The 26,281-nt window shown below is 34.6% G+C and overlaps 1 protein-coding gene across 2 annotated transcripts; it reads left to right on the plus strand.

Moving 5' to 3' along the window:
• The first annotated feature begins 10,177 nt into the window (after positions 1-10,177).
• LOC107447411 (uncharacterized) lies at positions 10,178-25,926 on the plus strand. 2 transcript variants are annotated; one of them, XM_016062323.3, is made up of 4 exons: positions 10,178-10,483; positions 16,119-16,262; positions 18,884-20,554; positions 25,758-25,926. In XM_016062323.3, exons 1-4 carry the CDS (start codon positions 10,306-10,308, stop codon positions 25,889-25,891), a joined length of 2,127 nt encoding a protein of 708 aa, XP_015917809.2. In that variant the 5' UTR covers positions 10,178-10,305; the 3' UTR covers positions 25,892-25,926. The 2 variants fall into 2 exon arrangements, with proteins under 2 accessions (XP_015917809.2, XP_015917810.2); XM_016062324.3 differs by having other exon boundaries at positions 10,179-10,479.
• The last annotated feature ends 355 nt before the right edge of the window (positions 25,927-26,281 follow it).

The raw sequence follows: 26,281 nt of genomic DNA on the forward strand, positions 1-26,281 counted from the left end.
GGCGTGTTCTGTTCCTGAAAGATTTACTAATATTCTGGAGATTTTTTTCAAGTTCTTCGGCCTTTTCCTTAGGGAAATTTTGTTTCTTATTTGCTGCTAAAAAATGGCGTCTGATTCAGTCAATGACTTTGATGGAACTAAATGAAAACGTGATAAATTAATGTCCGATATTTACAGGCTCCCGCTAGACGGCGTACTCGAGCGTTGCGATCGCGAATGGCAGTGTCTCAAGTTGAAAAGAACGATATTTCAGAAAATTATATCGAAAAGAATTTAATCATTTGATGGGTTTTCAATATTTTCATTGGTCTAGGTAAATGATGTGATTTTACAATATTCTCATTGGTCAAAAAGAATCAGGTGATATTTTAAAATAGACGAATGGAATATTTAATTACAACTGGCTAGCATGAGCGCAAAATTATTAATCCTCTATAAACTAAGTTTTTACCCCATTTGTTCTTATTGTAATGTCAGATGATGGGGAAAAAACACGAATTTTTCTTATATCTATTTTTTTTTTTGTTTTAGTTAAAACTGAGGTTTTATAATGCTGCAATGTGGATAAAGTAAATGTATTATAATTGCCTCCCACAATAATTTGCGTAAAATTATAACCAGTTATTAGTCATCATTAGTGTTAGATAATGTCCTAAAATCCTAATTAGGGTAAGATTTGTGAAATGGTTAATTGCATTTAGTTGTATAAAATATTTTTGAAAAGGTGGTATAATAAAGCAATTGACTTAAATACTAATTTAATATCTATTAATTTAAATATTTGCTCAATTTAAATATATTTATATATTCTTCCGAATGACATTTGATCCACGAATTAAATCTCTTACTTCATTTTAATTTAAATAAAAATCATGTACATTTTTAGTAGAATTTGATTAAAAGACTTAAACATCTAATTCATTAAGAAATGCGATAAATTCGTCACTAAACAGGATAAGGTATAAAATAAAAAAATGAAATTTTTTGTCTTATAATTTAATTTTTGAGCAACGGCATACGGTTCTAACTAAAACAGTGTAACCACTGTTTTAGTTAGAAACAGAATATATGTTTTGGAGGGAATGTCTTTTTCTGTCAGAGTGTGGGTCATTTTCCAGTAATCTTCGTTTCACTTTCAAATCACTCCACAATTTGATGTCCCGCAATGGACTGATCGTAAGCACACGGTTCCCAGTAGAACACCGAAGTCAAACATCAGTGGCTGAGGTCGGTAAGCGGGTGGGTGACCACTTTGATCAGCCTGCCTAGGGACCGAAGGTGCGCGGTATCGGTCCTACAGAATGCAGGGCTATCGAAGCAGAGGATTAAAATTGTGATGCTATATCTCCGGATCTTCCACAGCAATGTTATCCAGACCGTCGCCAACAGCCCAATGTGCAGTTCTAGTGCGACGTAAATAAAGTACCTACCTACCACAATTTGATATTAATAAAAGAAGACAAAGAAAAACACATATAAATAGGAAAAGAATGCATTGTAAAGCTGTTTCTAAAAATATTAGTTGAATTTCTATGGAGGTTATTAAAATAATGATGTGAGCTCCATAGTAAAATTTTATTTCTAAGTCATGATGACTGATGCTCTCATTTCCTAAACAAGTATGTCAAGGGCCATTGTTTTTGCAAATTTTTTCAAGTTTTTAAAAAAATGATGTTTTGCGAAATATTTCTAACGATTACTTAATTGAAAGAATTTCACTGTATTTGATGATTAAAAGGAAAGTAGAAATTTTAATAAAAACAAGTAATGTAAAAAAAAAAAAAAAAAATTAAATCAATTCCTATTTAGGTCAACAAATTTTTATTTTATTTTATTTACTTTTTATTAAATATTTACAATTATTTTCCCATATAAAACTAAAATTATAATTCATTAAGTTTAATTGATGAAATAATATTTTAAAAAACTGTATTAACATCAAGTGTCGACTATTATTAAAAAAAATAATTAAAAAATAATAAATATTTACACAAACTTATATTTTGCATGGAATTATCTTTGGATAAGCGAATTTTATAATTGTATGCAAAAAATTTTTAATTCGCTTAAAAAGTTCTTTAGACATAGTGAAACACACAAAAGATAAAATTGATATTAAGGGGCCCAAACTTTGGACCGCTCTCCAGACAAAACTATTAGGACCATACTTCTCAGATTGCCCCCTATATTTTGAGGGTCAGAAATCCCAATCCGTGGGGAAAAAGAAGGTATGTTTATTCAGAAAAATTACGTTTTTGTTTAATTATAACTATCGTCTGCACTAATAAATTACCATATTTGATGTCACACCTTCGAATCATTAAGAATGAGTGAAGATCCGATTATTAGATCAAAAGTTATTGAGGTGTGGTCAGTTTTTTCTTTTGCACACTGTACATTAACACGATAACATGGCTCCACTATGTACTACGCATTTGTTGAATTACAGTGCGCTGTAACATAATATAAAATTAGTTCTGACAGTAATCGCGACTGAAAATCATCCTCGACGAGAATAAAAAAAAGTACGATTTTTCGAGAAGTCGGTGTGGGGAGAGTCACATCGACAATGTCAACCTTCATCTATGAAAAGGTACCCAAACATAGAATTGAGTTAACATGTCTAATATACTAGTGAATTGGAATTACATGTTTGTAGTGGTAGATACACTACAGTACTCCCCCAGCCAGAACTAGAGTTGTGTTAGAATTCGATGAACGGACACCACTAGTTGATTCATTGCTGTTTTTTGTGAGAAGCTGGGAGAGCTGTATTAAGATCACCGTACTTTTGAGTGCTGATCGTGAGAGCTCCATTAAGTTCACGGTCGTGGTCGCTTCTGTGTTGCCTTTAGTAAGCGATAATACTTTGAACGTTGTGTGTGATCGAGACTGAGAAGCAATAGTGTTAGGAGGTCAATGTCGCCGTCACAAGTAGTCAACTGTTCAATGTGTGGACCACCATCGAAGTAGGCTTGTTCAAATCGCAGTGTGAGTTTCTGCCAAGGTAAACATGTTCACATCACGTCCGCGTCACCAATGTGGGGAGAGTTATCGACAATGTTAACCTTCATCTATTAAAAGGTACTCCACCATAAAATTAAGTTAACATGTCTTATATACTAGTGAATTGGAATTATATTTTTGTAGTGGGATTTTCTTGAGGCATTTTCTTGTAAAAAAATAAACATCTTCAGCACTTAAATCATAATTTATTTGCATTTATTTAGTTATTTTTTTAAGTTAAAATAAGATTGTAATTTGTCATAAAAGTAGAATACAAAATCTATTTTAAAGTGATTTTTTTTCAGTGAATCTTTGCATAAGTAGTGCATCCTACAATGTTTTTTCTGAAGTTTCAGTTTAATTAGCGCTATATTGTCGCAACTGCAAGATCGCTCAACTACAGCTTAAGTGAAATCCTAACGACGATGTTGCGCCATTTCTTTAAAATTTATTTTACGTTTCGCGTCGTATGTGTGTTTCCATTATTATGTGTTAGAAAACGACCGAAGAAACAAGCAAAACTAAGAGACATTGCTATTTAAAAAAGAAACAATAAGAAATTTAGTTTATTCTTTCGTGGATTATTATGCATTTTCAATATTTTATTTTATATCCGCCGTTGAATAGCCGACCCAAATTTTGGGTGTACCAGAACTAAAGTTCAACTCCGCAGCCTTGCACTGTCGAACCAATCGAGAAAATCAGGAAACTCCTGGATCAGTACCCCCAGAGGTATTGATTTGTTATGGGAACATGGCGGACTTTGCAACTCGACAAATTTAACATTTATCAGTCGCCATTTACTACACGGGAAGTCTTCGACAGGCGGAATCGAACACACGAACTCTTGTACACGGGCCCCATTTTCAGTATTTGTGGTAAATACCTTTCTTTTAGCACGAATGCTTTTCGGTTTTTCAGTTTCTAACGTTTTATTTTATTTTAAAACCGTCGTTGAAATCCAGAAAACAACGTCACTTAGAAATGAACTAAATACAAACAAACATAACAAAGAATATAAACAATATCAATTAGAAGAGATATTGATGTCGCATCTTCAGTAGGGGTACACAGTTAAATAAAAAGAAACAATTACACATTGTTAAATATAAGATGTTTGTAACTCAGAATATAATCACAGCTGACAGAACAGTACTTAAGGTATCAAGTTCTAGGAAAAGATTATTTTTTATAACGCAGTAAATGTATAATCAAAAAGAACGTAAAAATGTACAAGCATAACAGTGAGTGTGTACATTGAAAGTCAGGAGAATAATTTATGATGCAAAAGGCCAGCACTCTCTCCGGAACACAAAAGAGACATACTCTAGGAACACTAGTGATTAAAAGTTCAAAATTTTACGACGGCTAATGTTCAACTCCGTAGCCTTGTCATTTTAAACCCAATACGGAAGACAAGGGAACTCCTGAATCTAGCATAGGAAGAAATTTGCCTCCGTGGAGGTCTTTTGGATGGAACTACCCCGCCTTTGCTGTTACATGCTGCGGAAAACCAAGAAAACCTCTCACGGTTAGCCTGATGGCAAGGGGACTCTAACCCATGATTCTCCTACCACTGAGGATATTTTAAGTCAGCACTGTGGTTGGTGCAAGCGGAATTCATATAAACCAGCTAGCGCGGGGATTCGAACCCACTTCACCTCATTGGAAAGCGAACACTCTATCCCCTGAGTCATCGCAGTTCAGTTTTTAATGTTGAAATATATTATGTTTCTGTATTGGATACTATTATCAAATCTCTTTAATATTTTGTTGATAATTTATTGTTGCTCCTTATTCTAAACTTCCGTTGTACCAATCCGCTCATTGCTAATCTGACTACTGGGCCTTTTGTATTACTATGCTACAATTAAACCACTCTACCCTTAATTTTTTTTAATGGTACCCTTTGTAGTTAAATTTTGGGCTTTTCATTTTTTTCGCATTCATTTTCATTTGCAAGACCAACAATGTTGAAATGTTACTCACTGATTCTTATCATTAGCAATCTTTATCCCAATTTTAATATTCATTTAGCAGGACTCATGTTTATGAGAACGGGAGTTCGAATCCAGCCGGTCGAAGCCCCTCCGTGTAGTAAATGGTGACCGGTGCACGCTAAATCTGTCGGTTCACAAAATCCGCCATTTTCCCCATACAAATTATACCTCTTTAGGGTACTAAATTGGAGATGGATCGTTTTCTGTTTCAGGTCAAAATTACGATCTGCGGATAAATGAATGGATGTATGAATGGACCCGCCCTTTAAACGGCTGTGACGTATGGGTGTGGCAGAAGTCAAATGCTTAGCCATAGATGGCTCCACTAGAAAACCATCGCACCTAATCTATCTAAATGACCGACAACAACAACGTATATTTAATCAACTTTTTATTACCAGACACCCATTATATTATGAAATTTAAAAGTAAACACTTTCACACACCCTATTTCCAATTCGTTTTTTTTTTTAAATTTATATTATTCCTTTATTACTATTCTTTAAAAGTTAATTATTCCAAATTGCATGATTTTTTGTAAACTATATTACAAACGATCGACTAGAATATATCACAATATTGTTGATATCATCATTATTGAAACATATTTTTAAAAAACATTTATAGCGTATTTTAAAACAAAATAATTTTTTTTCCGAAATACATGCGAAAGTCAACAGTGACGGAAGATTGCGAGGCAATCTGAAAAAGAACCGGGAGTCGGCGAGCGACAGCGATCGGGAGGCGGAGATCCATAGTGGAATTCGGGATCAAAACCATAGTTAAAAGAATGCAGTCGAACCCCGTTAAAATGAACCTTCAAGGGACCGAAATTTCAGTTCACTATAACCGGGAGTTCACTATATCCGAACTGCAAACAATTTTTACGCATTTTCCCGAACTACTTCCTTCTATGACACATTGTTTAAATAAATGACCCATAAAAAGAAATACAAAAATGATTGAAAAACAATATGTAGTAACAAAAAATGTGTTAACTTTTATTTCTTATTACACTTCCTCTTACGTACCAAGAAATTTAGAGATGGCCTTTATTTAGAGATGGAAACTGAGATAGCAGAAGTAAACAAGAAAAATACGGCAACATTCCTCTCAGTAGATAGATGGTTTTAAAAATCGGTGTATATATTTTATGTAGAAATTTCAAAATTACCAAAAAATGAAGGTAAAAAAAGTTCATAATAACCAATTTCATCTCTTCGTTTGGTTCACTATATCCACAAAAAAGGGCGAGGGAGCGAATATTTTGTTCACTATATCCGGAAGTTCACCATTTTAAACCATGTTCACTATAGCGGGGTTTGACTGTATAACTAAAAGAACTTGAGTTTAAAAACTTGAGTTAGCATGTATAGGCTGCTTAGAGATAAAAATAATTTTATTTCCCGTGATTCTATCTATTTTAAAAGAGCTCTAATCTAAAGAGAGAAAGAAAAGGTTTTCCATAAAGTATGACGCACTGACGATTCAGAGTATCATAAATTTCACCTCGACTTCTGAATGCGAATAAATAAAACATTTTGAAAAATGATTCATGTACAAATTCTGTTGAGAGGAAGCTGTAAATCTGGATTAAAGCTGGCAGTTTTCTCGAACGCTTAACAGAATTCACACATTTATTTCCTTTAAAGATTTGAATTCATATTCCATTATTATGACACAATCAGTTGAGCACAATCCTTTTGTTTGAAGATAATTTTTTTTTCATATTTAAAGAATTTAAGGACGTTTGAGAATTGAGTTAAAAATAAATAGGACCTATTTTCCGATAACAGACAACTGTTATTTAAAGAAATGGTATAGGGCAAAATAATTGGTATCTAACAAATTGCGATTAAATTGTCTACTAATTGCTTACCGATCACCCTTTTTTTTAAATCGAAAATACACACTGTATGCATTTTATTATATTTGTTTTCTTCGAACATGGAATTGTTAATTCTCCTCTGTTTTTAAAAATTTTTCTTCGTTTCAAAAACGAACCTTTATTTATCATATTATCAGAAATTCTTTAAAAGGATTGCGTTTAATTATTAATTGCAATTGTTTATTTAACCGTTTAATATTTGAAATTTTTGAAAAATTAAAACCTATTTTAAAAAGTGGTCACTTTAAGTGGTATGCTTTAGATAATAGCACAACACTAATTATCGATATACGCATAGTATATTTATAATTATCAAAAGTCTAAAAAATTACTATAAAAAATTTATTATTATAAATATACCCATAGTATATTTATAATTATCGAAAGTCTAAAAAAATTACTATAAATAATTGATAATTATAAATATACTCATAGTTTACTTATAATTATCGAAAGTCTATAAAAATTACTATAAATAATTGATAATTATAAATATACCCATAGTATATTTATAATTATCAAAAATCTATAAAAAATTACTATAAAAATTTATAATTATAAATATACTCATAGTATATTTATAATTATCAAAAGTCTATAAAAATTACTATGAATAATTGATAATTATAAATATACCCACAATATATTTATAATTATCACAAGTCTATTAAAAATTGCAATAAAAAATTGCTATTAGTTGAAAATTGCATAATTGACGAAAAAATGGGGATTACTCATTGACGTATCTCCTTCACTATATTTTAACTTCTGGCGAACATTGTTGGTAAGACCGCGATCCCACCAGAAAATGTTCAATTTAGAGAACTGAATAACTGAAGGAGGAGGGATGGCAACTAGGGTTGCTTTGAATGCGCAGTTCACTAGGATTTAGAAAACTATTAGCGCAGTCCGCTATCACCATTATCCAAAATAAAATTTATTTTCGATTAATCGCCAAAGAGATTTGATTCATCAGAAATTATGCCATAATACTGAGAAACGAATACTTGTAGTGTTTACAATATAGCGCATTCTTTCAATCTAACTATCTCAACAAAACAAACAACAAATGAATTTGGAAGACTCCGCAAAGCATGCTATGATGCTACTCAAAAAATAACAAACGGTGTTATTTTACACAAATATAGCCGAATAATAGGTAACACTCAAAACATGGCTAACACCATACACGTTATTTATTCCGTGATATTAATTTTGTTTTAGGCGCTTGGCTTGTTAGAATTTATAAATCACAGAAACCTCTCATGAATGTTAAAATGACGCGTAAATTTAAACATACATCACAATATAAAAACTTCCTAGAATATTAAGCCTGTTCACACATAGCCTCGTAAGCGTAAAATAAGCGGAGGGATACACCGAAAGTTTTCTAAATTTCCTCCGACATTAGGAAGCTTGTTATTGTATACATTAAGTCAGTCAACCATCCATGTCAATACAATGAGTTAAAATAAAATAATTTTAATTTTTATTTTATTTATTACGATTCTTTGTAAACATGTTTTTAGAAGTTCATCCCATCAAAATAGAGATTAGCCGTATCATTTCCGTACCGTATCATGCACTACGATTATCAAATAATAAACTGTATCATCTGTCATAGTACTATTACTCAAGGCTTAACCGTAGTCGATAGGCCAAAATTACTATTTCAAAAATTCCTTCCGGTATTTATTCCTTTCGGTTGGCCATAAAAAGCCTATTTTCACAGGATTTAATACAGATATTGGTATATTTAATATCCATTAAAAATGCCAAATAACATTGCAATTAACAAACTTCGTAATTTTATAATATTTAATATCTGTCTGCATTGATCTTATTAAGCCTAGTTCGAATTCTTATCAATATTCTTTCTATGCTCTGCGTGTCCGGCGTGAAGACACGTTTCCCAGTAGAACACCGAAGTCAAACTTCACTGGCTGCCGTCAGTTAGCGGGTGGGTGAACACTTTGATCAGCCTGACTGCGCAGGGACCGGGGGGGGGCGATATCGGTCCTCGTTTAACTATTCTACCATAAAGTTGTCGACTTCGCGCGCAGGTCGTCTGGTAACCAAAGCAGGGGAGCCATCCCCTCTACAGAGGATTGAAACTGCGATGGCATGCCTTCGGATTATTCTAAGGGATGTTTACCAAACCGTCGCGAATGGCCCATTGCGCAACTCTAGTGCGACGTAAATAAAAGTACCTACTTCTATTCACTGCACATGTCTGATTAACAAACCAATTTTATCTCAGAAATATTGTATTTATGCATCCTAAATTTATGATATTTGCTCTATATTGTCTCGTCAATACATAGCACTCTTACGTCACTCTGAAGTGTACCTTATCTTATTGAAATGAGTGCTACTAAGTAACAAAAATGGTTGCCGCTTCTTTACACCGAATAGTGTAAAAGAAAATTATCGGTGTAGTGAAACATCCAGATCTAAGAATGACGTACGGTGCTTCAATATACTATTTTGGCGTAGTTGCCACCCTTTTTGGCGTTGAGTTACACTAAAGAATCTTTACTATGAAAGAGTTTTACCAATGGTAATGTTCTTAATAATCCAAACAGCATCCTGAGTAAAAACAGAAGAATATATCACAAACTAATAAATTGACATCAAGTGATTAATTGGAGCCGTGGTGGCTCAGGGGATAGAGTGTTCGCCTTCCAATGCGGTGAACCGGGTTCGAATCCCAGCGATGGCTCCCAGTTGGAGTTTCTTGCCTGCCTTCAGGCTAACTTTGTTTGGTTTTCATTGTTTTTATCTCTATGTAACGCAAAGGCGTGATAGTTCCTTCAAAACGTCCTCCACTGAGGCAAATTTCTCCCAGTACTTGATATAAGAGCTCCTTTGGCTTCTAAATTACAAGGTTACGGAATTGAACATTAGTAGTCGTAAACCCAAAAATTGGGTTGGCTGTATAACGACGGTTATAAAATGATTAGTTAAATAAATATGCTAAAAAATACATTTATATTCAGTAAAATGCCCGTATGAATGACTTCTCAAAAGTTATGGATAATAGCACCATCTGATGTCCATTTTTCACCAGTAAGCCCCCCCCCCCGAAAAAAAAGAACCTGACAGGGCTCATACCGTTTACTTTAATAATAAGGAATGCAGAAAGATAAAATACCATTAGATAGATTGTCAACTTTCCATGTTAATATGGGGATGGTTTGCGAAACTGTAAACGTCATATCCACCTGTACAATCTTATCAAATCAGCGAAGGTTGTTAAGAAGTACTAAATTTTAATATTTATCGCATAAACACAACAGAAAATTTACAGTGAGGTTGCGCAATAGGGATTCAAATGGAAACAAGCGAACAAAACATTTCTTTCTTTTTCAAGTAGAATAGCCATCGACTTCATTTCAATTAAAAACCAATATGACCCATCAAACTAATCACGCCACTTCTGTGGCTTGTTTCGCCACTTCATTTGTGATGGAGGGGATTCAACGGTGCTCTGGAATTTTCTTTTCGTGGACTTTGGACCAATCAGAAGACAGTAGACAGAAAGCAGCAGTCCCTTTTGTTGTAGCTCGTGCTACAGCATATATCGTAAGTAAGTCTCTATTGTTGTTGTTGTTGTAGTAGTTCATTTACGTCGCACAAGGGGCTATTGGCGACGATTTGGGAAGCATCCCTGAGGATAATCCGAAGAATTGCCATCACAATTTTGGTCCTTACTTAATTTAACTTTTCTATTTGTTTATTAATTTTTCTTGCATTTTCATTTTTATTATTTAAATTTTGGTTCTTGATTAAAAATTTGAAAAAAAAGTATCGAAATTAATTTTGGTAGGTACTTTATTTACGTTGCACTAGAACTGCACAAGAGCGGCTATAGGCGACGGTCTGGGAAACATCCCTGAGGATGATTCGAAGACATGCCATGGCAATTTTTATTCTCTGCAGCGAGGAAGGCTCCCCTGCTTTGGTAGTTAGTCAACCTGCACACGACGAAGTCGAGCACTTTAAGTTACATCAGTTTAACAAGGACCCATACCGCACATTCTCGGACTCTGCGCAGACTGATTCAAGTGGTCACGCACTGGCACACTGACCGCAGCCAGTGATGCTTGACTTCGGTGACCTGTTGGGAGCCGTATCATAACGATCAGTGCACTGCGGGACAGGCCTCTATTGACATTCGCTTTAAAATACCCTCCCACCGAGCTAAGAGAAAAAGCCCACTCGTAATGGACATCATTTTATTCATAACCCGTTTCTGTTTTTAAATTTAATTATTTACTCGATCACCTTTATCGATTGCATTTAATAGAAGAGATTCAAAGGCATCAGTTAGAAATGTCACGAAATGATAAATTATATATTAAAAGTTATAAATGATAAAGTATACATACCTAACACGGAAAATTATTTTAATTTCATAGTCTTTGACAAGAACAAATATTTAATTCATCATGGGGCTAATCACATGATGGAGTTCTAAATGTTTCCATGCTAAAATGCTTATTTAGTTTTCTAATAATTATTTAAATCTATTGTTTCTTTTTTTTGCAGTCTTTTAACTTTTTTAGGCTTAAAATAAAAGTAAAAATAATTGTTTTAATTTCTGGAGCATTTGGATGATTTTTCTATGATATCTGACTACAGAGATAAAAATAATCATGGAACATCAGGAACTGAAATGTTCCGAACTCATGTTTAAGCTGGACTGTTTAATTTAATAGTTGTCGGTCAAATTTTGAATTATAACTAAAATTTAATACATAAAGAGCCTTGACAAAATAGCCAACATCTCTTGAAAATAGTTAAAATTTAAATCCAAGTACTTCCACTAGGATAAAGCGACGAGTAACAGCTAGACGGTAAAAAAAAAATTTGGTTAATATAATTGTNCTTTTAACTATTTTAGGCTTAACATAAAAATAATTGTTTTAATGCATTTGGATGATTTTTCTATGATATCTGACAACAGAGATGGAAATAATCATGGAACATCCTTAATAAACTGAAATGTTCCGAACTCATGCTTGTTTGATTTAATAGTTGTCGGTCAAATTTTCAATTATTACTAAAATTTAATACATAAAGAGCCTTGACAAAATAGCCAACATCTCTTGAAAATAGATAAAATTTAAATCCAAGTACTTCCACTAGGATAAAGCGACGAGTAACAGCTAGACGGTAAAAAAAAAATTTGGTTAATATAATTGTTTAAAACTAAATTGGAGGTGTTAGAATTGGAGGAGAGGTTGATGAACTTTTTTTCATTTGCCCGATATAACTCGGGATAAAACAACTAATGATAAATTAGATGTGTTTTACACATAAAAAAAATAAATTTCAGCTTAAAACTTGTGTAGTATGTTTTCTTTTAGCTCCCTGTATTTATTAATGAAATAAAAAAAATATGTTCATTTTTTGAATTTTTTCTACCAAAATTTTTTTAAAGAAAGCTGTTAAAGTTTATAGTGCTGTACAAAATAATTTTGAAAGGTGACGAATCTAATCGCTAAGGGTGGCTAGTTCTTAATATTGATTTCAAAGTTAATATAGTTACTATAATTCACTAATTTATTTTCATGCGTTTACTGAACTAATGACCCGACTTTAGAATTTTTGACTAGCTTCTTAAGCTTTAAGCTGAAAAATATTTCACAAACAATTTATGTTTAAAAGCAAGAAAACCATTAAAAGAAATTAGCCTCATTTACCGTAAGTGTAAAACTAAAACTAATTACAGTTTTCATAAAGTGTTGTATAGTAAGTTAACATTATACGATTACTTTTTGAAATACAATAAACAAATAAATAAACAACGCATACATTTTAAGGCCCTTAACTTGATAAACAGATTAGATAAATAAATTGATTTAATATAATAGGGTACTTCCACTTCAAAAAGAAGAAGACCTCCTATACCTACACATGTGACCTATGACGCCTGCGCCAGCTAATATTAATCAGCAAAATGGCGTATTAAAGTTGAGCTAAGTTTCTATACATAAGTTAAAATGTTAATTAACGGATAAGTTAATTAAATATAGAACTGTATCGCAGATCGAATGTGTTGCAATATAATTCTTTCTCGACTACTTTTTTTACTTAACTTAGATTTATTATTTGTATATGTATTTTATTGTAACCGTGATATATTTTAGTTTTGTGTACCTGGCAACTTTGATGCATAATTAGTTTTCTTAAGTTTCACATGGCTTCGCGCCTGTCTTTGTGTTAAGTCTCTGTGTAAATATATAGTGAAAGAATTGAAATCTTTGTGAAAGAATATAGAATGTTTCACTCAAGATAATTGATGGGCTTAGCTTACTCGAAGTAGAATGGGAAGAACAGTTGGTAACGTAAACAAACGCCACGTATCAACAACCAATCGGGATCGAGATACCCGCACTACGTCACTTGCAGGCATTCCATTACTACGAAAAACACGTAAAAGTGGGATCAATTACTTTTCATTGAAGAAAATAATGCACGCGTTCAAATTAAAAAAAAAAAGAAAATTAAAACAAAAATTAACTAAAATGCTTCCCAGTAAATTATAACCTGCTCTCACAATTTTCTCTAGCAGAAGTATGGTAAAAAGTAGCATACGAAAGTAGCATGGTAAAAAGTGCAGCACAAGAAAATATTTTCATACCAAAATGTCTTCTTTATTTATTGCAATCAAAATAATTTAGTTTTAATCGTTAAGCTTCAATAATATATTTAAACAGAGCGTTTACAAAATGCATGAAAAAAATAAAAAGTGGGAGGTGGGAAATATTGTTGTAGTAGAATTTTGCGACTTTTTCCTCCCTCTGAAATTGAAAAATAAACCAGAAAGGAACATATTTAATCAACAAAAAAACGTGGCAAAAGAGATTTGTCATAATAATTTGGGTGTCCCTCAATTTGCATTTATTTTTTAAAAAAATTGAGAAATCAAAAAACACTGTAGAAGTTGTTGATATTAGTAATTTCTCTGACCCCTATAATCAATTTATAAGCAAAAGAGAACTATATTTCATCAAAAAAATACTGGAAAAGAAATCTATCATTATAATTTCGGTACTCCAAATTTGATTTTAATTTTAAAAGAAAATGCAAGCGAAAAAAAACAAACATTGTAAATGTTATTGATGTAAGCAATTTTGGCGCCCCCTTAAAACAGTTTATACGTTAAAAAAAAAATCATCGAATCAGCAAAAAAAAATTGAGAAAAAAATACTTCATAAAAGAAAAAGAATTATCATAATAATTTATAACTTTCAAATTTGCATAAAATCTTCAACAACAAAAAAAATTAAGGTGAAAAAAATGTCGAAAAAGTTGCTATATATATACACTGGTTATCATAAATTAAGGAAAATTCACAAAAATCGTGATAACTCAAGAAATTACACATGGAATTTTATGAAACTTACCCACAATATACAACACATAGTAAGGTATTAAACAACATAAAAAGAAATTATCAGACATTAATAGTAGTATAGAAATTAGNTATATATATTATTTTATTTTATAACCGTCGTTGATCAGCTGACCCAATTTTTGGTTTTTCGACTACTAATATTCAACACGGTAGCCTTGTAATTTTGAACCCAATCCAGAAAACAAGAGAACTCCTGGATCAAGTGCTGTGAGAAATTTACCTTCGTGGAGGACTTTTTGATGGAGCAACCCAGCATTTGCGTTACATGGAGGGGAAGACCATGAGAATCTCCCACGGTTAGGTTGGCAGCAAGGGGACTCTATTTATCTATCATCTCTATTATCTAATGAAGATATTTCACGTATTTCACAAGCCGACTGTGGTATTCGTATCCACCAGCTATCACTGGGATTCGAACCCGGTTCACATTATTGGAAGGAGAACGGTCAATCCCCTGAGCCATCGTGGCTCAAAAAATATTTATTAAAAAAGATTTTTCATATTAGCGTTGCCACCTTAAATTTGAATTTAATTTAAAGTTGAAAAAACTGTGTTTGTTGATACTTGGTTGTCCCTTAGGAAGTGACTACTGGATTTCACTGTATATGAATTAAAGGATTATTCAAGCTTATGGTAATATATACATTAGGGAATACTATTTTAAAATTAAGATATGCAGAATCTGTTTTTTAAGAATCTGTTCGTTATCTTATCTTAAACGACCTTCATTCGACGCGTTAACTGAAGGTAAGGAACATGGAAGCCTTCAGAAAGAGTCAGAAATTACTTCTATCCAACTCTTAGGCTACATGCAAGGAACTTCGATTCCACCAATTAAATTTAACCCACTTCGAAATTTGTAAACATTGATTTAAACTGTGGTTGCCCCCCCCCCTTTTACACGGTGGATGCTACAGAAATTCTTTCAATTTGTTTTTGTGGAATATATAGTTTTATTCTGGAACTATATACCAATATAAACTTAATACCCTATAAACTTGTGTGATGGCAGCCCTATCCAAAATAAACATATCAGCTTAGCTAGAGGTTTTGAGATGGCAGGTGATGCAATACACCCTAGGAGGCAAAATCAATCATCAAATTTAACAGAGTCTTATACACGGTTCAGTCACATTAATGTTACCACCTGCCAAAAAAGAGCTGTGATGACTCGGGCATTGAGCGTTAACCCTTCCATTGAGGTGAACTGAGTTTGAATCCCAGCGATGGTCGATACGAATTCCCATGCAGCTTGCACCGACCCATGCAGCTTGTACCATGATACGTCTACCACTGAGAATTCTGAGGACATCAGTATCCTCAGTGGTAAACGTATCATGGATTAGAGTCCCCTTACCGTCAGGCTAACCGTGGAAGGTTTCCCTCTCCATGTAACGCAAATGTGGGTTAGTTCCATCAAAAAGTCCTCCACGAAGACAAAATTACAAGGCTACGAAGTTAAACATTCGTCGTCCTAAATCAAAAAAACTGGACCGGCTGTTCAACGACGGTTATAAACAAATAAACATGTCAAAATAGCCACCCCTTTTAAGAGATATGAGACACGCAGAAAGATAGTCGATTAGGTTGTCGAAGGTGTTCACTGGTCTTGCCGAACCCAGTGCTGTAGGTTGAAGATCCATTGAATTTACAGCTCACACCGATGGTGACTCCAGTGTTGCAGGTTGAAGATCCATTTCGCGTACAACCCACACCGATAGTTACACCAAAGGTGTGTATGATTTACAAAACATATGAGTTGCAGATATAATGTATTAATGAATGTTTTTTCTGTTAGGTGTAGTATTCAAAGATTTCCTTCGGAATCAAAGTGTGGAAAACTCGCTCCAGTGCGGAATCTTCCTGGGAATTCTTGGAACAGCCCTCTCCTACATCAGCAGTGACTTCATCTGGATGACCATCTGTTGGGGAATCATATTTGGTAAGGAGTCGCTTAACTTGTAACGACTAGAAGTTGAATAAGGGGTCTTGTTAGAGTCGGGTAAAATATAAAAACAATCTACCAAATGATGGAACTTTTAGCAGGACCCGCGTTAAGGATTTCAAATGATTAGCCAGTAAATTAGCCAAATATCAAAAGTATATAAAATGTAAATTCGAAGCAATGGATGGGTATGGTAGGTACTTTATTTACGTCGCACTAGATATGCACAATTGGCTATTGGCAAAGGTTTGGGAAACATCCCAGAGGATGATTCGAAGACATGCCATCACAGTTTTGATCCTCTGCAGAGGAGATGGTACCCTCGTTTCGTCAGCCCGACGACTTGCACGTGAAGTCGAGCACTTAATGAGGACTAATGTCGCCTACCCGAGCTCCCTTCGTAGAATGATCCAAATGGTCACCCTCCTGCACACTGACAGCAGACAGTGATGCTTGACTTTGGTGTTCCGCAGGGAAGCGTGTTTTTACGACCAGTCCACTGCGGGACGAGCAATGAATGGGAGAGAGGATGAAAAATGAAAATGTTTTATAGTCTTTGAGGGAAAGAGATAGGAATAGATTGGAGTTAATATTTAATAGTTTCTTAGACTGAAGCAGTAATATAAGGATAAACCTTAGACAGCATAATGTTATTATCACGTTATTGTATATGCTAGTGGCATAAGAAAAAATATTTTCTGCAAAAATATTTGAATGATAATATGCATTTGTTATTACATAATCTATTTTATTGACTCAAACTGCAGGAGAAATAATAATAAACTAGGAGGCTCCGCCCCCTGCTCGCTTACGCTCGCCAACCCCCGAGAATTGCTACGCAATCCTATGTGGTTCACGCCGTGAACCATGGCTCGCTGCGCTCGCTCGCCAATGAACACAATGTTCTAGCACAAAGACATAATATATTATCATCAAAGACATAGTATTTTATCATCAAAGACATAGTATTGTACTTATGTAGAAGAATTCTACCAATGTTCTTATTGGCTTTTAAAAAAGTATATTAGCTATTTAGATTGTACATGGTGAAAAAATCAAAACATTAGCTAAATAAGAAACATATTAGCAAAATAAATTATCAAATATTGCTTCACTAATATTCTGCATTTTAAAGCGTGAAAATTCAATGCATAAATAAACGCGAAATATAAAAAAATTCAATGCATTCAATACAAACACTTAAACGTTTTTTAGACGTTTAGGTAGCTCCCAGTAGAAAAATATCAATTCAACAGCGGCCTTTTAAAGCATTCTCACTTCAATTAATTAATTAATTCCTAATTGAGTTTAAATTAAATATTGTCATGTTTTTAGTGCATGAATCTGAATTGAACAACCTGATAATGCTCACTCTGGTTATTGTTATCTGGTTGCTCACTACGTGCTCTTGCGCGCCGAATCCAATCAATTAAAAATGAAAACTGTTGCCAGCGCGAGAAAAGAAATATCATCGGTTTTATTGATACATACATACATACGTACGTATTAGCGTTTTATATAATATAGATAGATAATTTTTTTGAGCGATATCACGAGATCATGCAACGAACGTGATGATGTGCATTTTATGATTTGTCTCATGCTTACATAATCTCTCTTGTTACTTACATTACCTGGATTTAATATAATTCTAATTGGTTATGCGACGTATCTAACGGAACTTACCGAAGAAAAAATACAGGATTTCTTCAGAAAAATTCCCCTTGACCTTTTTATTTATTTATTTTCTTTCAGGATTGAGGGGAATGTATATTTTTCTTTATGGCAAAAGAAAAATCATTCACCATTTTTTTCGCCGAATTTACAATTTTATCGCATTTGGTGAGATGGCGAATGCTAAGCCCTGCTTGGGAATAAGGTAAGAGATACTGCTAACATAGGGCCGTCTTAAAAGCAAGCAGGGCACAGAAATGTTTTGGTAACATATCATACTGTTTAAAATCAACTTCGCATACATAAACATTTTTAAGATATGATGCTATCATTTTAACAAGCACATTTTTATCACCCCAAAAAAACTCCATTTAATAACTTCATTTTAAAGTAGTAAAATAGATTTCAGCTGACTTTTTAAATTTTCCTGGTGATAAACTATTCAAATTGTTTGTGTTTGCATGATAATCAATTACTATTTATGGAAAAAATGCACATTTTTTACACGAGAATATATTTAATTTAAAAAATATATAATGCAATGCATTTGCTCTTTGTTTTTTTTTCATACAATACATAAAAAGTAATATTCTCAAGTGCGCCCGTAAAGACGGTACTGTCATAACATACACACCAGTTGATTCACAGATAATTTCGCAGTACTGAAGAAACTCAGGTGAGGTGGCCAAGATCGAATTTCAGAAAAAAACTAGCCAATTCCCAAACTTGCATCGAACACAGTGGAGACGAATACTACACCCAATTGTTAGAGTATCCTTAACATTGAGCTAGGCTTTTGTTGTTTTAAACGCCATGTACTGCTAATACGTACTAGTTTTAGTTGGCATGTTTATCCCAATGCTTAATACAGGAGTTTCCTTATTAAGAACAATACCGAAAATTTCCTTTTCAAAACTAAGCATCATACACTATTTTGTTTTCAGGAGCTGGAATCGGCATATCTTCTCCAGAACCTCTAAAAGTGTCTCAGAAGTTTCGAACTCAGCCATTTCTTTTCCTTATATGCTGCGCTGCACCTAGTTTTGCCTGCATTCTTCTCCCCTATTTCATACAGTTCCTCCTCTCCTGCTACGGACTCTGCGGTTGCCTTCTCATTCTGTCTGGAATTGCAATGAATGCCGCCCCATTCATCATGGTGGCATCCTACAGGATTCGGTTCCAGCTGTGGAGGATACGGAAAAAATACGAAATAAACGACATCGAGAGTCAAAAAACTTCGGAGGACAATGAATGTTTTGAAATGGAGACTTCTTCAATGCCTGCTCAGCCAGATTCGTGCATTGTTGAAAAGAATTCCATTTCTCGTAAGACTACTCTTCCACATAAGAATTCCAATCTGTTGCCAATACAGGAAGCAAACAAAGAAATTCAGATCCCGTCCAGAAAAAATACGGGATTAGTGCCCAAAGGTGGAGCTGCGCACGAGAAAGATTTCAGCGAAGAAGATGTTTTGTTTGAACTGAATTCAAGCGCTCTAAGAAACCAAAATTGCAGTGGTTGCAGGAACACAGCATCTGATGACACTATCTCGTGCAGGAGCAGAAAAGCAACCATAAGAATCAATCCCTTACCAAGCGTGAATTCATTTTCTAATAAGGCTTTTTCGAATGATGATGAACACGACACTGGGGCTGCTGCTGAGAAATTACATAACGCCCTTTTGATAGACTCAACAACCAATCTACCGAATAACGGTATTCTTAGGAATAAGGAAAGCGATACACCTAGAATTCACACCAGTACTCATCAAGGCGATTTTCTGGTGGTGAAGACGCCATTAAGCAATAGTTACCCTTTAGAGATTAAGGTTCATGTTGTTGAATGTACATTTACAGAGGACGATGTAAGAGATGGAAGACTGCTTACCCAAAGCGTGCCAAACATTAAAAAAGGCGGTTACAGGAGGCATTCGAATTCTCTGATTACCAGCCAATACAACAACATTAACTTCTCTTCACCTAATTTTTCGAAAAAATACAGCAAACCTTCTAACCTGTATGGGCGTTCGAGCAACCCATCTCCCAATATGTATTTGATATCCGAAGACGACGAACTAGCAGTCGACTCGCCGAGCAGAAACAACGACGCAGCACTCAGTTCCGCTGCAGTCGGGCAGCAAAAGAGTCAGACGATGAGTTCTTTGAAAAAGATTTTCAAGCCAACGTGCCTCGTCGTCATTTACGCTTTTGTCATACACGAAGTGACACTGGTGACGCTGCTCACTATTTTTGATGATCACATAGACGGACTGGTCTCTCCCGCTACAGGCGTTCTGCCAGCCTTCGGTCTCGGTGGCATTCTGGGAAGGCTGAGCGTGAAATACTGGGGTGACAGGCTGTTGCTGGAAGGTTCTCACGCCACGTCAGCCTTACTCTTCATTCTGGATGGAGTTGTGGTGGCAGGGATATTATGGTCGCCAAACATTTACTGGATTGGAGGATTTTATGCCACACTGGGATTTCTCGAGATAGGTATATCCACTGCAGTGTGGAACCTTGTATCCGACCATATTGAAGTAGACACCAAATCAGCACTCTTCACTGCATGCAAACTTCTGTGTGGAATATGCTCTTTATTTGTTCCTTATACTATTGGTAAGTTACATAGACAATATACTTTAATATTCTATTTCGAGAGGCGAAAAAAGAGCGCCAAACTAAACAAGTTTGGCGTTCAGTGATAGTCCATTATCTATATATATATTTGTCTTGCACGGCCACAAAAAAAGCCTCATTACAACTCCCCGAATGGCAACGCTAGAAAATCGACCAATGATTGCCGCTAAAAATGTGACATCCCAAATCCTATTTTTAAAAATGGAAACTGAAATAACAATTCAGCTGCGGCAATCTCATACTATTAAGCTAGGCAGAAGTGAGTAGTCTTTGTCGATAGATCTCTATTTTAGTATTTTGTCGAAAGCGCTTTTTTTCACGAATTCATATATTACGAATTTATTTGACGATTTTTGATTTATATCACGAATTTGTTTGTTTTATTATTGTTATTAGTTATTCATTGAAAAATGAGTCTCAGTCAATGAGTCTTTATTTGAATTCAAATTTATTTTAATGACTTAGTATTTACTAAAAAGATGTAATTTTTTTTAAAAAAAAAGTTGTTATATGGATTTGAATGATTGTTTTGAATTCTTAGAATTATGTGCATTTGCAATGTACCTAAATTAGTATCGAGCTTGATTTGCGAAGCAAATCATATGAGATTGCGTAGCAATTTTCGGGGATTGGCCAGCGTTAGCGAGCAGCGGGCACAGCCCACTAGTTTATAGTAATAGATACTATTAGTAGCGTGGTTAGAGGTACCTAGTATACTATTTGAGTACTGAATAGTATTTTTACTGCTCCCCGAAACGGAATAGTACCCAATATACTAACATAACTGTAAAATACAGTTTGGTTTAAATTATAAAATAGCATTAACATATGGGGCAAAAGTTATCAGACGATAACCAACTAAGGGCTAATATTGCGTTACAAAAATCTTTGGGTCCAAGTTGAAATCAGTTTAGGCTACCTATGGTAGAAATGTATGATTTGATAGGTTAAAAAATAAGTTCTTTGAATTTTCATGACGTTTTGTATAAAAAAGTAAAGGAAAATGTTACGACAAAATTTTGTAATACAGATTATCGTTACTGTGCTTCTAAAACTACTTAAATCAAAAATAGTTACTTTTCAGGAGACACAAAAAGACAAATTTCACTGGAACACATTTTCACTGGGTGGTAAATGACATTGGTATATTCTTAATTTTTTGTTCAATTTCATTTTGTAAGTAATATTTATGTTACTGTGAATGACAGAAATGGGTGGTTGTTGACTTCCTCCAGTGAATGTTGACAATCACATAGTCGCTTTGGTAAATGTCCGAAATGTATAATAGGTATAGTTAAGGTATACACTTTGCTGATGTTTTTTTAAGGTTCAGCGCCACTGCCAGGTATACATTTGCCGGTACACTCTACACCGATGTTTTTTTAAGGTCAAGTGCCACTGTTCAGTATGCATTTAACCGGTACTCCAAACACTGATGTTTCTCTTAATCTCTCCTCAGCAGATAATAAAATATCGAATACATTATCAACGAATAAATAATTATCAAATCGGATATAACAAATATTACGGACATGTGACTATGTGATTTTTGACATTCACAGGTGAAAGTCGACATTCTCTTGATTTCGGTCACTCACTTTAACATTTACAAAATACCTGATGGAGAGAATGGAAGCGATCAACGAAAATTGTCCCGTTTGGGGTGTTAAATAAAAAAGGACTCGCTCAACGTTTTCGTTTGGTGCGGTGATTTAATATTTATTGATGCAAACTAGTTTGGCTTCAAAACAAATAACTAAATATAATTTATAAGCGAATTCAAACACAACGTCATAATATTACATATTTCTTTAATTCTTAGTAGTTGGGATATGTTTAATTTATTTTCGACTTTTTGTCCGCTATGGATTATGGTATGTTAGAGAAAACATGACTGTAATTATATCATTGACAAGGTCACCAGTGAGCCCCGGATTGTGATGATTTTGGACTTTTTTAGGCTATTTTCTTAGTTTTTTGGTGATTCTAGAGAATTTTTTAAAAAAATTATACAGAGAAATTTATTTTATATACAGAGATGTATTGATAGAGTTTATAGATAGAGAGTTTTTAAGAGAGCATTTTTTGAATTAAATTTTGAGACATTTTTAGAGCAATTTTTTTAAAGTTCTGGGGACAATGTAGCGTTGCTGTCGCTTCTTAAGGGGCAATGACTCCCCAAAAGAACACGAGAGGCTATTAACTCCAGGATTCCTGGTTGATTGCTTCTTCCACACTTAGATGAACTTTGCCTGATTATAACCGTCGTTAAACAGCCGACCCAATTTCTGGGTTTCAGACTACTAATGTTCAACTCAACAGTGTTGTAATGTAGAACCCAAACCAGAAGACAAGGGAATTTCTGGGTTAAGTATTGGGGGAAATTTTGCCTTCGTGGATGACTTTCTGATGGAACTAACCCGCATTTGCATTACATGGAGAGGAAGACCACGAGAATCTCCCATGGTTAGCCTAAGTACAAGGGGACTCTAACCCATGATATATCTACCACTGACGATATTTCACGCCAGCACTGTGGTTGGTGCAAGCCGGATGCGGAATTCGTATCGACCAACCATCGTCGGGATCGAACCCCGGTTCACCTCATTGGAAGGCGAACGCTCTATCCCCTGAGCCATCTCGGCACAACTATGCCTGATTGAAATGAAAATAGCAGAAGACTAGATGGAGATCTAATTTATTTTAACATCGAATCTTGGGAGAGGAATCCTCAAGGGGTGGTAGGTTNCATTAAGAAGCAATAAATCCGTAGTTACTTTACTTATTATTTCTACTTACTTATAATTGCTGATTATTTCATAAATAATAAGGTATTTATATTTCAACATTAATATATTTTTCATAAAACTATTGTTACCCTATGTACTATTACTTTAATAAATGTTCAAAATCATAAAAAAAATGTACAAACACAGTATCTAATAGAGTTTTATTTTAATTAACATAAAATTACTTTTATGGGGGTCGATGGAGATATCGAAAAATTTTGTAGGGGTCGATGATCAAAAAAGTTTGGCAACCCCTGCTCTACACTGATATTTTTTTTTAGGTCAAGTGCCACTGTTCAGTACGCATTTAACCGGTACTCCAAACACCGATGTTTCTCCTAATCTATCCTCAGCAGATAATAAAATATAGAATAAATATAATAATATCAACGAATAAATGAATATCAAATCGGATATAACAAATATTACGGACATTCACCAATTCGACCTATATGATTGTTGACATTCACCGGTGAAAGTCGACATTCTCTTGATTTAGGTCACTCACTTTAACATTTACAAAATACCTGATGGAGAGAATGGAAGCGATCAAAGAAAATTGTCCCGTTTGGGGTGTTAGATAAAAAAAAAAAAAAAAGGACTCGCTCAACGTTTTCGTTTGGTGCGGGGATTTAATATTTATTGATGCAAACTAGTTTGGCTAAAATATAATTAAATAATAAATATAATTAAATAATAAATATAATTTATACGTGAATTCGAACACAACGTCGTAATATTAAATATTTCCTTAATTCTTAGTAGTTGGGATAGGTTTAATTTATTTTCAATTTTTTGTCCGCTATGGATTAAGGTATGTTAGAGAAAACATGACTGTAATTATATCATTGACAAGGTCACCAGTAAGCCCCGGATTGTGATGATTTTGGACCTTTTAAATCTATATTCTTAGCTTTTTAGAGATTTTAGAGCATTTTTTAAAAAAATTATACAGAGATTTTAGGTAGATAGAGATATATTAATAGAGCTTATAGATAGAGAGTTTTTGAGAGAGCATTTTTTAATTAAATTTTGAGAAATTTTTAGAGCAATTTGTTTAAAGTTTTGGGGACAATGTAGGGTTGCTGTCGCTTCTTAAGGGGCAGTGACTCCCCAAAAGAACACGAGAGGCTATTAACTCCAGGATTCCTGGTCGATTGCTTCTTCCACACTTAGATGAACTTTGTCTGATTATAAGCGTCGTTGAACAGCCGACCTAATTTTTGGGTTTAAGACTACTAATGTTCAAGTCAATAGTCTTGTAATTTAGAACCCAAACCAGAAGACAAGGGAATTTCTGGGTCAAGTATTGGGGGAAATTTTGCCTTCGTGGATGACTTTCTGATGGAACTAACCCGCATTTGCGTTACATGGAGAGGAAGACCACGAGAATCTCCCATGGTTAGCCTAAGTACAAGGGGACTCTAACCCATGATCTATCTACCACTGACGATATTTCACGTCAACACTGTGGTTGGTGCAAGCCGGATGCGGAATTCGTGTCGACCAACAATCGTCGGGATCGAACCACGGTTCACCTCATTGGAAGGCGAACGCTCTATCCCCTGAGCCATCGCGGCACAACTATGCCTGATTGAAATGAAAATAGCAGAAGACTAGATGGAGATCTAATTTATTTTAACATCGAATCTTGGGAGAGGAATCCTCAAGGGGCGGTAGGTTTTATCATTAAAACTCTTTTTGCATATATATAAAATTAATTACCTTACCCGAATTAATTGGACTGCAGAAATGCAAGTCCAAACAAATTAGGATAGATAAAATATATTAAAAGAAATACTTTTCGAGCATGCGGAAAAGAAAATTTGACAAGTCGGCTCACCTGCTTCGAGCTCGATCAACAGTGGGATGTGCATAGATCCGGGTATTCGAGTTGAGCATGGTTAACGGTTACAGTTAAAAAAGTGCTAGGTGCAAAGCACCACGAGAAAAGAAATTTTAAAAAATTAAGGGATGGCCTAAAGTTTGGTAAGTACATTATTTGCGTCGCACCAGAGCTGTACAGTGGGCTATTGGCGACGGTCTGGAACACATCCCAGAGGATGATCCGAAGACATACTATCGCATTTTCGATCCTGTGCAGAGGGGATGGCTCCCCTGCTTTAGAAACCAGACTACCTGCTCGCGAAATCGAGCACTTTACGGTAGAACAGTTTAACGATGACCGATACCGCGTATCCACGGCTGATCAAAGTGGTCACCCACCAGCTTTCTGACTGCAGTCAGTGATGCCTGACTTCGGTCTTCAACTGGGAACCGCGTCTTCCACTGCAGGACCCGAAAGGTTGAAATGCGGAGGGTATTGTGATAGCATCTTCACACCCATTTACATTTAATAAGAAAGAGATCACTGAAAGTATAATCTTTTTCAGGTCTGTCACGTGATGTGATGGGAGAGTATGACGGCCTCCTCCAAATCACCAGCGGACTCTCTGTGTTGTGTGCCATCCTCTGTTACATTCTTCCCAAGTTTAGTTTCCACGTAAAGCACACCAGGGGAAGTTGATAACGCTTTCTTATTTAATAAAATATTTTTTTACATTGTTGGCTACTTCACTTTTTGCACATAAAATACAAAGCAAGTTCAATAGTTATTAAAATAAATTCAAGAACACATTTATTTCCCATCAGGTCACACTATTAATAATTATATCAGTGTGAAAAATATTATAAAACTGTTCATGCTTCCATACACGAGGCTTGAACAGAATTCAGAGAAAAAAATGAGCACGACGTCATGGGTGAGTTAAAGGGTATTTTGTTTTCCCAAAAGCTCTTTCAGTCACTCTAGGGTTCCGTTAAAAAGGTCGCACAGGTTTTCAGTTTTTTACAGCAACAATAATTTTTTAACCCTGTATTTTATCGAGTCAATGGATGGTGTTTTCTACATTAGGGA

The sequence above is a fragment of the Parasteatoda tepidariorum genome, chromosome 4, assembly GCF_043381705.1.
Source record: "Parasteatoda tepidariorum isolate YZ-2023 chromosome 4, CAS_Ptep_4.0, whole genome shotgun sequence".
NCBI lineage: Eukaryota > Metazoa > Arthropoda > Arachnida > Araneae > Theridiidae > Parasteatoda > Parasteatoda tepidariorum.

Coding starts and splice junctions, on each gene's coding strand:
- LOC107447411 (XM_016062323.3), top strand. CDS start 10,306: ATGACCCATCAAACTAATCACGCCACTTCTGTGGCTTGTTTCGCCACT. Junction 10,484..16,118: donor TGCTACAGCATATATCGTAA/GTAAGTCTCTAT, acceptor TTTTTCTGTTAG/GTGTAGTATTCAAAGATTTC. Junction 20,555..25,757: donor ATTTGTTCCTTATACTATTG/GTAAGTTACATA, acceptor AATCTTTTTCAG/GTCTGTCACGTGATGTGATG.